Source organism: Podarcis vaucheri, assembly GCF_965113315.1.
Source record: "Podarcis vaucheri genome assembly, chromosome: 4".
NCBI classification, from domain to species: Eukaryota; Metazoa; Chordata; class Lepidosauria; order Squamata; family Lacertidae; genus Podarcis; species Podarcis vaucheri.
Genome location: NC_138762.1, coordinates 27,086,112 through 27,098,992, shown reverse-complemented (window position 1 = coordinate 27,098,992; position 12,881 = coordinate 27,086,112). Strand labels below are relative to the sequence as shown.

The following is a 12,881-nucleotide window of genomic DNA, read 5'->3' as shown; positions in this document are numbered from 1 at the left end:
TCTTGGTATCAGTGCTGTATTAGGATCAAGGCAAGGGGGGAGGGGGGAGAGACTGGCCATTTCTTGCCCAGGAGATGAATTCTATGCATCTTAGTTTAATTTCGTTGGTGTAACCTCCCCATTTTCTAGGATGGTGCTAAGCTCTATGGGTGAACGCCGCTTAATGATGCCTGAGGTAAAGAGAAAAAACAATTTAGGCCAGGAGATCGAGAATAATTTTCATGCATTAGGCCACCTTCCCTTCCAAAAGCAAACTTCCAGGAATCACATGCCAGTGGTGGGTGTGGCTAGAGACAAAGGTGGGAGGAGCAATTCATGTAAATCTCATCTTTTCCCCCTTTTTTTTACAGCAGGCCAGCTTCTACACACACACACACACACACACACACACACACACACACACACGACACACCTCTGTACCCTCCATTAGGGCAATAAAGAGGCATTATCAGAGGGCAATAACACATTTCAGCCAAGCAAAAACACTCAAGGAAGGGGTGAAGCAGGACCAGTGAATGGCGTGGCCTGGTGAGAGTCCTGAGGGCCAGAAAGGCCGGAACGCATTATTTGTCATTATTTATTAAATTTATATACCACCTTTCATCCAAAGTTCTCAAGGTGATTCACAAGACAAGGTAAAAGCACAAATAAACAGAAAACAAAACAATAGCAACTCTTCTTTGAGAGTTGTTAGAAAGACCCACATTCTCCTCACGAAGCTACAATTTCCAGAGTTCTCTGTGGAGAGGGATTGATTGTTAAATTAGTCTTGGAATAAGGGTCTATTAACAACTCTCAGCGGCCTTAACAAACTACATGTCCCAGGATTCTTTTGGGGAAGTCATGACTGTTTAAATACTGCTTTACATATATATAGGGCAGAACAGGTGTCAGTGCAGACGATATTGAGATAGATGGTCTGACTCAGTATTAAGGCAGCTTCCTATATTGTATGGGAATTCTGTGGCCGGAACTCCTAATGTATTTATTTTCACTTAAAAGCAGAAGGTGCCTGCTGAATTGGAGCCGAGTGTGGAGTTCTGCATGGTGGGTAGAAAATCTTTGGTAGTAGTAGCATAAGTTCAGAAAAGCAAGGAGGTCCTAAGTCTTTCCACTGATATTGGAGTGGGGCGGGGGACTGGACTACTAGGCACTTATTGCCACCTAGTGGTAATGATAATGTGTGGCAGGATTAAGGCATGTAAACAGCCCATTTTGCCTCCTGTGGTGAAACATGTTCTTAACCATTGGAAATTGCAAGTAAGAGAATCTTGGGGACAGTCATAACCGTAAGAGCTGTTTGACGGATTGCCTCAGAAGATGGTGAATTCTCCTTCATTAGATAGCTAAGGAAGGTTGCAAGGTGGATATAATGATCAGAGGGGTTTTTTTTTGGGGGGGGGACCTCAGAGTTCCTTTCCACTCTAAAAAATGTATGATTCCGTATAATCCAGTGCTTTCCTCCGTGATCAAAGACTCAGACAGCAAGTTTGGGGGTGGGGGAATAATCCCACCTCAAATCTTTTAGCTGGAGTTGCAAGAATTGAGCCCAAACTTTTCTCTTTTGGGTGGGAGGGAAAACAAAGCATATTCTGTACCAGTGGACTATGGTCCACTATTGCTGGACAATGCATGTCTTCAGGTAGGGTAAGATTTGTCTTTAGCTAGGAAAGACCTAGAGAAAAGTTATCTCAGGTGCAGAGAGCATTTAGCCCTCCAGATGTTGTTGAATTACAACTCCCCTCATTGCTCACCACTGGCCATAGTTGCTGGGGCTGATATGAGTGCAGGCCCAGAGGTTCCTCAAACCCCAGTTATCTACACAGCTTGCCAAGCAGATTTCAGCAAGCTAATATTTTGTAATCTGACATCTATCTCCTTATCTCTGGGGAAAGTCACACGAGACCTGTAAAACACTTTGTACAGTGGAAACCCATTCAGAGTAAATGCCCTCCTGCACCAGCTACCTCTGAGCTGAAAAGCATATAAGAACCAGAGCATAAATGTCATAGAAATTATCTAACCTGGCACATTCTTCATTAAGTGTATGTTTGGTGCAGATCCTATTGAAGTACATGATCCACTGGGTGCTGGGCCTGGAATTCCTGCATAAGTGCCACACAGAAATAGAACACAAACATCTGATTGTAAACAATTTCTATGGGTGGGGTGGGGGTGTTTGTGCTACAGCAAAAAAACCAAACCGTTGCAGCACCTTACAGACTAACAAATTTACCTAGCGTATTCATCGTGAATGGGTTCGGTGAAAATCCTACTGAAGTGCACGATGCAGTAGGAGTCAGACCTGGTGAACTCGAAACCCCTGCATAAGCACCATAGAAATAAAAGTCAAACACCTGTTTTTCTTATCCTGATACCAAATTGAAACAATTCCATGCAGAGTTGCTTGGTGCTGCAGCAAAAACAAAGATCCCTGCGGCAACGTTAAGGTTGCAAAATTTACCTGATGCATAATCCGTTGTAAATATCTTTGGTATATTTCCCATTGCAACAGGTGATGCACTAGGAGCTGGACTTGAACCACTGGGCAATCCTACATAAGCACCACAGAAACAAAAAGTCAAACATTTGATTTACTAATCCAGATACAAATTATAACAATTTCATGAGGAGTAGCTGTGTCTCAGAAAAACAACAACAAAGAGCCCTGGGGAAAGGGCTAGTGTATTCTTTGTTGAGAATATGTTCAGTGCGTATCCCATTGAAGCACACAATCCATATGGAATTCCTGCACAAACTACATAGAAATAGTACACAGACATTGCATTTCCTTATCCAGAGATGTTGTAAACCATTTCAGGGGGGAAGTAGCTGTGTGTATATAGACTGCAAATAAGGATTCCACTTCATGACTAAAATTAGCTATCACCCAAGGTATTAAAGTTACCAAACGTCCAATATCAAGTACAGTGGTGCCTCGCAAGACGAAAAGAATCCGTTCTGTGATTCTCTTCGTCTAGCGGTTTTCTCGTCTTGCGAAGCAAGCCCATTGACGGATTAGCGGATTAGCGCTATTAGCGGCTTTTAGCGGCTTATCTGCTGATCGGATCAGCTGATAAGCGGCTTAGCGGCTTAGAAAAAGGGGGGGAGGAAAAAAAACCAGCAGGAACTCGCAAGACATTGTCGTCTTGCGAAGCAAGCCCATAGGAAATTCGTTTTGCGAAGCATCTCCAAATGGAAAACTCTTTCGTCTAGTGAGTTTTCCGTCTTGTGAGGCATTCGTCTTGCGGGGCACCACTGTATAACTTTTTCATGATCTTTTGTAATGGCCAGTGGTTGAAACAACAAATGATACGGATCATTCAGTATTTTAATTCATCTATCCAGGTTTTGAACTGAAGACAAAAAATAAAGGTTGTAAGGTATGGTGTGAGATGCCTTAGAAACTAACAGATCCCTGATACCAACCCTATACTGTAATTAAAAAAAAAAAAAAGGAACATGAAGCATAGAATTGTACTGAGTTTGTCAAAATTTTAAAATATTTAAATGCTGAATTGGGATCTATCCAACCCAAGTGCCAAATCAGTAAAATGTTCCTAAGTGCAGGGAGGACTCAGGGTGTTTTCTCCACACTCAGTTCCACTGTTTTTCAGCAACACAACTGTGGATGTGAATATAATGGACAAAGGACACCAGCAACTCCAAGTATTACAATAGTGCATTTTTCTGTCCATTGTGATCGAGGCTTATAAAGCCTTTTAAAGGCTCAGGACCACAATACCTCAAGGACTGCCTCTCCTCATATGAACATACCCAGACTCTGTGTTTATCACCTGAGGTCCTTCTTCATGTGACTCCCCCATGAGAGGTTGGGAGGACACCAACACAAGAACAGGGACTTTTCTGCAGTGGCTCCCCATCTGTGGAATGCTCTCCCCAGGGAGGTTCGGCTGGCATCTGCATTATATGCCTTTAGGAGCCACACAAAAACTTTATAACCATGCCTTTGGCGAATTAAACAATCTATGGCCTTTTAAACTGTTGGGGATGCGTGTATTGTTTTTGTTACTGTTATGTATTTTGTGTTTTTAATACTGTGAACCGCTCCATGATCCTCAGAAGGGTAGTATAGAAAATAATTGAACTGAAAGGAATTGCTGTTGGTTAAATCCAGGGATTGGATTGGTTCATATGTTACACTGGCCATACAAATGCATATTGGGAAACATTCAGGGTTGTTCTTATGTAACAGAAAACATATTGTTTGAATCAGTACCACTGATATTCCACTGAGTACAATATCATGTGTGGGGGATCACAGCCCAGGAGGAATGAAAACACCATCCAGAAATAAATGCAAGTATTATTGACACATCACACTTCAATCCGTTTTATTATTTGTAGAACAGAAAAGATGCACATATGGACAAAGACAACACAGTTAAAAAAATAGGTTCACAAATTATATACAAAGAAATTTTAACATTTTAATATTGTAAAAAGCAGTTAACATACATCCAAGTTTGCACATCTTTTTTGCTGGAGCCCAAATACAAATTCAAAACAGAACTGTGGCCTGAAATTTGTTTTTAAGTTTTCCTTAATTCCGTCAAGTTTAATTTCTTCCTCCTTCCAAAAGAAAAACGGCCCATACTTCATATATAAAGGTGAAAAGACTTGTGTTAAGTAAGCTATTCCCCTTACTTCTGAATGCATCACACTCAGGACTCACACATTTGCCAGATGACTTGCTGTCCAACGAAGACAAAAAACGCTGGCAGAACTTGCAAAAATAGTAATGCCTGAAAGCAACCAACTTCAAAACCAGAGAATACATATGTGCACGACTTATCTTTTTGTTTTTAAAGGTGCCTAGATGAGAACTACGAATATCTGCTTGGAGTTATATACAAAATATTCTTTGTGTAAAAAGGCTAGACCTCACAAAAATTCTGTACACAAACACACACACGCGCACACACACACACACACAGAGCAATGATATGATGGGCTAATTTACAGCCCGGCCCTCAAAAGAGATGGCCTAGCACAAGCCCCAGTGAAGTGAATGGGGTCTGTGCTGGCAACACAGTTCAAGGACTATGACTGTAGTCCCTCATTTAAGGCAATAAATGTTCCTGTTGTTTCTGTTTTAAAACATTCACTGAGCTGGAGATACAGCTCAACTAATGCAAGGCTATTACTACTGTAATTGTGTCAAATATTGTAGTTTACTCTCAAGTGTCCTGCCGTGATTGACCCTTCGTAGCCTCTTACCATGCCTAAGCATCAATTCATGCAGAATGACGAGAGAAGCAGAGACTGTCTGCTCTAGGATGGAAGTGAGCCCTAAGTTTAAGTGGACCCATCCGTTCCAAAACATCCCCATCTTATGCAAACCACTTGTGCACATGACCTGCTCATGTGAACAGCCCAACATGGGAGAGCAGCACACTGATTTTTATGGGCAGACATTTCTGCATCTTCAAAGCATCCTTTGGAAAGCATCTGCGGTATCACTCCCATGTATTCTTCTCGCGAGACCACACCGCTTGTGTGAGCTGTTTGTGAAAACTAAGGCCGTTTCAGAATGCACTAATCGGTCATCAGCTCTCCAAAAATCTACCTGCAGTTCGCGTGGCTGCAGTTGAGCAACTGTACAGCAAAGACACACTGTCACAGCTGAGAACCAAACCGGTCTGAGAACGTTTACATTGAACATCCAGTTCATTTAAAGCACTGAATGGAAAACAAAACAGAAATGGAAAACAGACAAAACAGCCCACAATGTCTCACATGCACTAGTAAATGTTACAGCTGGTTTTCCAATATGCTGCCACAACATGGGAGGGGAGAAAGAACCCAAAACACAAACTTGAAAACGTTCTGTCTTACAAGACAAGGTCTGAAATGCATGGTATGTACCCATATACATATCCGAGTGTGCGTTTATACTGTATATATTTACACACATATTCACAAAACCACCCTGATGTTTTTTAAAAGGCCATATCAAGAAACAGAAGACATGGACTCAAGCATTTGTACTAGAATATACTTTACCTGTACAAGGAAACCAAATATGCATCTCTCTATATGGTTTAAAGCATATTAACAAAAATATCCTGTTACTAATCTTAGGTTAAATAGATGGTTTTACACAGTTTCTTAATAATGAAGTGCATATCTAAAAACTATGATCCCCCACCCACAAAAAAGGATTCTTACGTGAGTTCTGAGTCACCCAAAAAATAGCTGTTTGTTACAATTACGTTTTATAATCCAGAATGGGAAGAAGTAGCAAAATGTTATAAATCTCCAAGGACACAGAGCACCTACTATATATCAGCTTAAAAAAATAGATTTCCCCCCAGGATGACTTAGGCCAATGAGTTGTCCCTTTTCTCTGACCCTAGCCCTCCCACCCCCCTTTTCACATTTATCTTTTCCCCCTCTTGTTCCCAGCTGGGGGTTTCTTCAGCTGGAGAAGCTGTCCTCCTGTGCCAAAACTTGCAGAAGCTGGGTTGGACACCCCAAAAGTCAGGCCAGCAGATGCCGTGATGCCAGGATTGCTGAAGTTAAACCCAGATGTGCTCGAACTGCCAAAGCCTTGTAGAGGAGGGGAAAATATTTGAACGTGAGAGACTCTGTGATCACATCAGTCTCCTAGCCAAGGCAGCTAGGGACAGTCTACTGTACTGAAGCTGTGGAATAAATTTCAGGCAGGTCATAAGCAAGTTCTGGTTCTTTAAACCAGGCATGGACAGACGCCAGGGCTTATGGGATGTACTTTTTTCTTTTCTTCACTAGAACTGACAGGTACACCAGCTGGAGCCAGGTGGGGGGGGGCATGCCAAATGGAAATGGGCAGCTCAGGGGGCAGAGCCAATTACATATTGTGCCCCTGAGCCAGACACTGGGATCACCCGCATATACAAAAATATCTGACCAGACAACAGAAAAGGAATGGCAACAGCTCAATTTAGAAAAACAAAAAACAGAAGCTCTTCTTATCCCAGTAACTGGGACTAAGAAACCTGAGGCCTTATGTGCTGCTTCTAGAGAGAACCAGCTGTTAAATGAAGCAGCACATTAGAACCCTTCTGCCATGAAGAGAAGCTCTCTTCCTTTCCGATGAGTCCAGAAAACAGGACCTGGCATGTCCTGAAAAACTAAGATACTTAAGAGAAACACTAAATCTGGATAGTACCATCTTTAGCAGAGGTATGTTATGCTTTAACAAAGGAGGTTGTCAGAGTGCCACTCTAGAACATCTGGCACTGATATTACCTGGTTTTCAGTGAAGCCTTTCCCATTTGCCTAGGGCATTTTAAATGGTTTTTCGAATTGTGTGGTATTCTGTTTTTAGCTTTGTTTTACTTTGTTACATTTATTGGTTGGCTTGAAATTCTATTTGCATGTCATGAAAATTAATTTTATTCACCCTTCTGCACACCACCCTGGAAAGCTTTTAAATGAAGGACGGATTAGAAATATTCTAACGGTAAATAAATCAATAACATGAAGTGAGGAGCAAGTTTATGAAGCTACCTGATGAGAAAAAGTTCCTTCCACATATTGTCAATAGTTGTTAAGCGTTTTCTATTCCACCCTAACATTAAACCCATCCAAGGAAGTTAATAATTAAGCTGGAAATCCAATTAACATTGCAACCATGAGTTGATGGTGATAGCCAATTAGCTTACAATAACTTCAAGGAAAGGTGTTTTGATTAAACATCAGATCTACATTCAGTGGGGCGGGGAGGAAGAGTCTATAGTGAGGGTAGTTGATTCTGCAGGTGCAGTTAAGTTCTGAAGCATATTCCAATAGGGCTACTTTTGTATTTAAGTAGTTTGTACATAAAGACTACATAATCCAAAAACCTGACCTTATCCACCCTGAGGGGTACCCAGTTTGGGAAACGTATTAGGTACAACTCTTTCTTTTAACCCCAAAAGTGCAGCAGATACTTCGAGTCCTTTTAATGGACAAAGGCTAGAATATGAACCATCATACAGCTAGTCACATGCACCCAGAAGAGATATGGATTTGCTTTTCTCAAAAGTAAACTTACAAAGTTACTGCCTAACTACAATTAAGAGGCATAAAACAATTGCCAATGCTTCAGTGAGAGGTGTGCAAGTGGTTCAGAGAAATAACTGGTTTAGATTAGCTAGCAATAAATGAGGTGGCAGAAACTGGTGCTTTTGAAACAAGCTAGTATGCAAAATTGCATTCCAGCGAAAGGTATGGCTGCATCTATAGCTAGCTCATCACCATGTCTCTATAAAGCTGCTGAAATGACTTCTTCCTTTTAAGTAGCAAATCTATCGTATCATACCCTACAATGCCGTTTTCTTCATTTTCGAAAGATTTGCTATGCAGCATTGAGGGAGACAGTATTTGAGAAAAGCAAGCCCAAAGTTCCCTTGGAAGGGCCTATGGATTCGCACTACTGAGCTTGCGAGAAGGAAATGAAAAACACTTTTCTAATCTACTAAATTATCCTTCTTCAAATGGGAGCTTCCAATACCATTCTGAAAACTATAATTTCCACAAACAGAAGATTTGAATGCAATGACTAAGGTGGATGCCATGCGTTAGGTATTGATAACTTATAATACCTTAACACTCAGAACAGAACAAACCTGCACTAAGGCTTCCTGAAGGCTTATTTGTAGCTCCAAATCCAAAAGATGGTGCACCCGTGCCACTGCTTCCAAAAGCAGAGCTACTTCCAAACCCTAGTGGAACAATAGTGAAGACAGGGAACACACGTTAAGATACACACAGGGCTAGATTGCTTTCAAGAATTGGCCTTCCACAATGTCTCTTCAACATATACTCTGCAGCATTGGAGCTATTGTTATTGAACTGCCATGGGAAGGTTAAAAAAGGGATTTATCTGCACGAGACTTTGTTATTAAGTCTGATTAAATAGAAAAGTCTGCAGGCAGACATACATGCTACAATTGCTCTTAATAGATTAGGGAAGTTAGGGAAACGAGATGCATAGTAGGTTCAGCTGATTAAGTTAAAGGACCAACTTTGTCAACCCTGGATGTGTTTGCAGAAGGCCGTGTGTTTGACTAGACATTTGGGGACAGACACAGAAGGTAGTTTGGCATTCTTGTCAAACCCAAGGTTGAGTAAATAACAAGTAAGATTCCCTCCAATGTTCTGCTTTGGGAGACAAGGGTTTTACCCCCACTTATAAAATTTACTTGTAAGAAAATAAAATACTGCTATGATTTCAGCAGACCTGCTTTCAAGCAAGCATGCATAAGATATCATCAGCCTTCTCACTAAGAAGGCAATAAAACGCCCACCTTCTTCCCCAAACATGGCTGGAAAGGAAGTCTTGCATCTCAACTCCCACACTTCCACTTAGGGCAATAAATGGGTGGAGCATCTCCCATTGCTGGAAATAGCAATAACCTGGCAAGAATCTTCAGGAAGGCCGGTTTCACACTCCACTTGCTCCCACCACATAGGGCTGGTAGTTTACTGAGCAACAGGAATATGTATACTCAGAAACTACAGAGAGCTGCGCTTACACCTCCATTTCTGGAAACGGGAGGTGAAGGGAGAATCATGACCGAAACCTAACACAAATGGCAAAGTAGTACGCTGCAGCTCATGCAAGTTTAAAAAGATTTGATATCCTTTAACAATGCTTTTTGCACCTCTCGGTTTCCTATTCTATTCTTGCAGCTAATCTCAGCTACTTTATATGGTGGGGTATCTTCACCAGTGCTTCTTGTTGCGTTTCTGACAGCTTTAGGTTTATTCTCCTTTTCTCCACGGATTTCCTGTACACACTCACACAATAACTAGCATTTACACGCACAGAATATGTGCAGACTTTAAAGACCAGGAGATGGCAAAGGGGTCATTTCTTCAAGGGAAATTTGCCAATGCACCAGTTTAGCAACACATGCTTGACATGGAGTTTTGCTGTGACTATTCTAAAGTATCCGCAGAGATCTATCAACCTCATGGTTGCTCAGGCATAATGGAAAATGGAACACATCTCCGTGCGTATCAGCAACAGGGGATGAAGTGTGTGCTGTACCAGCCAATTCCCAGAATAGATCCTAAAACATATAAACAGAATAGGCCAAAAAGCTGGTACCGACAACAGTGAAATTATATTTTTGTGAACCGTGCACTAATTTAGGTTCCAAATGCATCCTATTCCCTACGATCAAGGCACATGTCAAATAATAGAAGCATAGCTATGTGCAAACACAAAAGAACAGAAGCCTAAATATACATTTAGGCAACCAGTCATCTCTATCCCACAAAATGTCTGTTTAAATAGAAGTGGTTTAGATGAGATGCCTTGATGTATTCTAAGAAGGATAAAGTCTTGGTAATCTCACACTATCAAAATCTATGCCCAAATGAGCATAGAGATCAGGGCAGATTAAGTGGAAGGGTGCATGATGGAGATGACAACGCAAATGAATCATCTTGGCTGAGAATAGGGAAATAAGGACTAGAAAGGTAGATTTGTCCCACTCTCTCAATGGGTGCTTACAATTGCAATAGGCTTTCTAATCCAAAATGGAAAGTTGAGAGTACAGAACCAGAGGCTGGTGGTGCTTTTGTATGAATTCATGTGGATTGCGGGGCTTGATCTTGCTTATTTAGCATAAGACATTTAAGAATTTAGTTCTACGGGTGACGTGTGCTGCCTAGTTCAATTCAGGAAGTGCTGTATAGTAGTAATTCAGTGAAACATTAGAAAAAGTTAAAGTGTACCTCCAAGGCTTGAAGACCCTAAGCCACTTGATTGCAAGCCAGTGCCAATACCTGAACCGAATGGCGTTCCAAAACTAACTCCCAGAGACGGCTGTGGCCCTGGTGTAAAAAAAATGAAAACAAAACTTGCCTTACTCTTTCGCAACAGAGATCCATGATGTAAACCCTTCCATTAAAGAGAGTAAATAATCACAGCTTAACAAACGCTTTCTGAAGCACCCAGACTTTCATAATAATTCCTCCCCAAACTATCTTAGCATCCGAATCAGTAATTTCTTAAGATACGAAATGCAATACAAGATGAAACTACTGGTAAGCCTAGCATATTACGCCACAGCATGAAACCATGATATTATGACAACTCAGCATGTAAGTTAGAATTTCTGCTCCTTGCTGGGATTATATCTGAATATCCTACAAGCAGCTAGAAGTGATTCTTTAAAAATCAAGTTTTATAGGAACATGGTTAAAATTACCACGTTATAAATGTCTGATATTAAATACTCATTTGAGTATTTTATCCAAGTTCTTAAAAAAAAAACCCAACCCACCAAAAACAAAGTGAAACAAGTTGATAAAACACAAGACAATGACTTTGTTTTATTAAATTTATTGATCATTTTAGAGCAAGTCAAAACATGACAATTAAAACTGGTTCACACAAAAAAATGATAGTTACTGAGTTGTTAGAACTTTGCTACATTTACAACCATTTTGCCTGCTTAAATAAACATTTACAGAAAAGGCACAGATGTGTACCTTAACCAATACATTCAAGATTTCAGATTCAGAAATTTCTAACATCATTTAGAAGATTAGAGACAGTGGTTTCCCTACATATGCACACTGCCAAAATCCATGCTTATATGCCAAGATTAAATGGATATTTTTAACCCATTGTCCTGTGCGGGGTGGGGTGGGGAGGGAACTATGTACTAGCCCCTCATTATAAATAAGTTATAACAAAATATCTGGAGGTTAATTTCATAACTTATAAAAAGCTACTTAAGAGTTTTCACAGTACAGTCAGCATTCCTACCCTTAAGCACAGCAAACAGTGCATTAGTTAAACTTGAAGGATTTGACAAGTTCAAATACTGTGCCTGCGTCTTCATATTTGTGTATTCCTGCAATGACTCTAATGCATGCTAGTAAAGGACAACTGGCAATATGATCACCAGCAAGTTTTTTTTTTAATTATCAAAAGGTACTCAGGATTCTAGGGGTTCTCAATTTTCCTTTTTGGATATTGATCTTCCCAATTAAAATTTGTCAAGTTCTTCTGCCTCGTTATTGCATTACAGTACATTCATCTACCATGACTGCCATTTGAAAATAAAATAAAATAGTTGGTGACAATTTTTAGGCTGCATTGTACAAATCAGACAGTGTTCATGGTCCCCTTCTGGCCTTGTAAATATACAAACACTTGAGGTTCAAGTTCTCACAACTGCTAATTAAACAGATAGCCAAATATCAAGCAGAAGGCACTGTTCTGCATTGCATCTTTTGAAAGGAACATCTCCAGACCTTAGGCGATCCAATGCAAAAATGAGGTTGTTATATTCAAGGTAGAATTATGCTGTAAAGGGCAACTAGAGTTGTGAACTTGCAATTAGTACTTAGCACTTATTTGGCAAGTTGAGGTTCTTTCTGTATTCCAAGTATGCACTATACACTAACTAAAGATTTTGGGTCAGATCCAGACCAAGCCAGTTGGACATAATTTCTACTGAAAGGAGTAGGAAGTAAGGAAAGTCTTGACTAATTTATCCCACCAATTTCAGTGGGAACCAAGTTCAACTAATTTAGCCAGGATCTAACGTTTTATTCTTTTCAAAGAACAAGCATTGCATTGACAGATAAAAACTAGATGTAAACAAATTGATATACTCTCTACCTAGCAGCTCCTTTAAAAAATTCCAATCCAAAGTAAGTTAGGCTTCTAACAAAAAAAGTGTCCAGTGTTCTCTTTTAAAGGAAGTGTCTCAGTTTTCCATCCTGGGAGGCACCATTGGTGGAAGACCTTTAAACAGTTTGATGACACCAAAGTCCCCCAAGCCAAGCTTGCATAAAAAGCATGCTCTAGATTTTAAAAATAGTTCAAAACAGACCTATATTCAAGTTACCGGGGGGGGGGGGACAGG

At 40.5% G+C, this 12,881-nt stretch overlaps 1 protein-coding gene across 3 annotated transcripts in view; it reads right to left on the bottom strand.

Moving 5' to 3' along the window:
* Positions 1-12,881, bottom strand: part of NUP58 (nucleoporin 58) — a 38,646-nt gene continuing 25,765 nt past the window's right edge. For 2 of the 3 annotated variants that reach the window (XM_082220285.1, XM_082220284.1), the window contains exons 14-19: positions 10,735-10,833; positions 8,616-8,711; positions 2,465-2,554; positions 2,237-2,323; positions 2,025-2,105; positions 1-170 (exon numbers count right to left, since the gene is read on the bottom strand). In XM_082220285.1, coding sequence (XP_082076411.1) covers positions 91-170; positions 2,025-2,105; positions 2,237-2,323; positions 2,465-2,554; positions 8,616-8,711; positions 10,735-10,833 — 533 coding nt within the window. In that variant the 3' untranslated portion in view covers positions 1-90. Of the gene's footprint in view, positions 171-2,024; positions 2,106-2,236; positions 2,324-2,464; positions 2,555-4,338; positions 6,574-8,615; positions 8,712-10,734; positions 10,834-12,881 lie in introns of those variants that run through there. The other variant, XM_082220286.1, reaches the window with a different exon arrangement.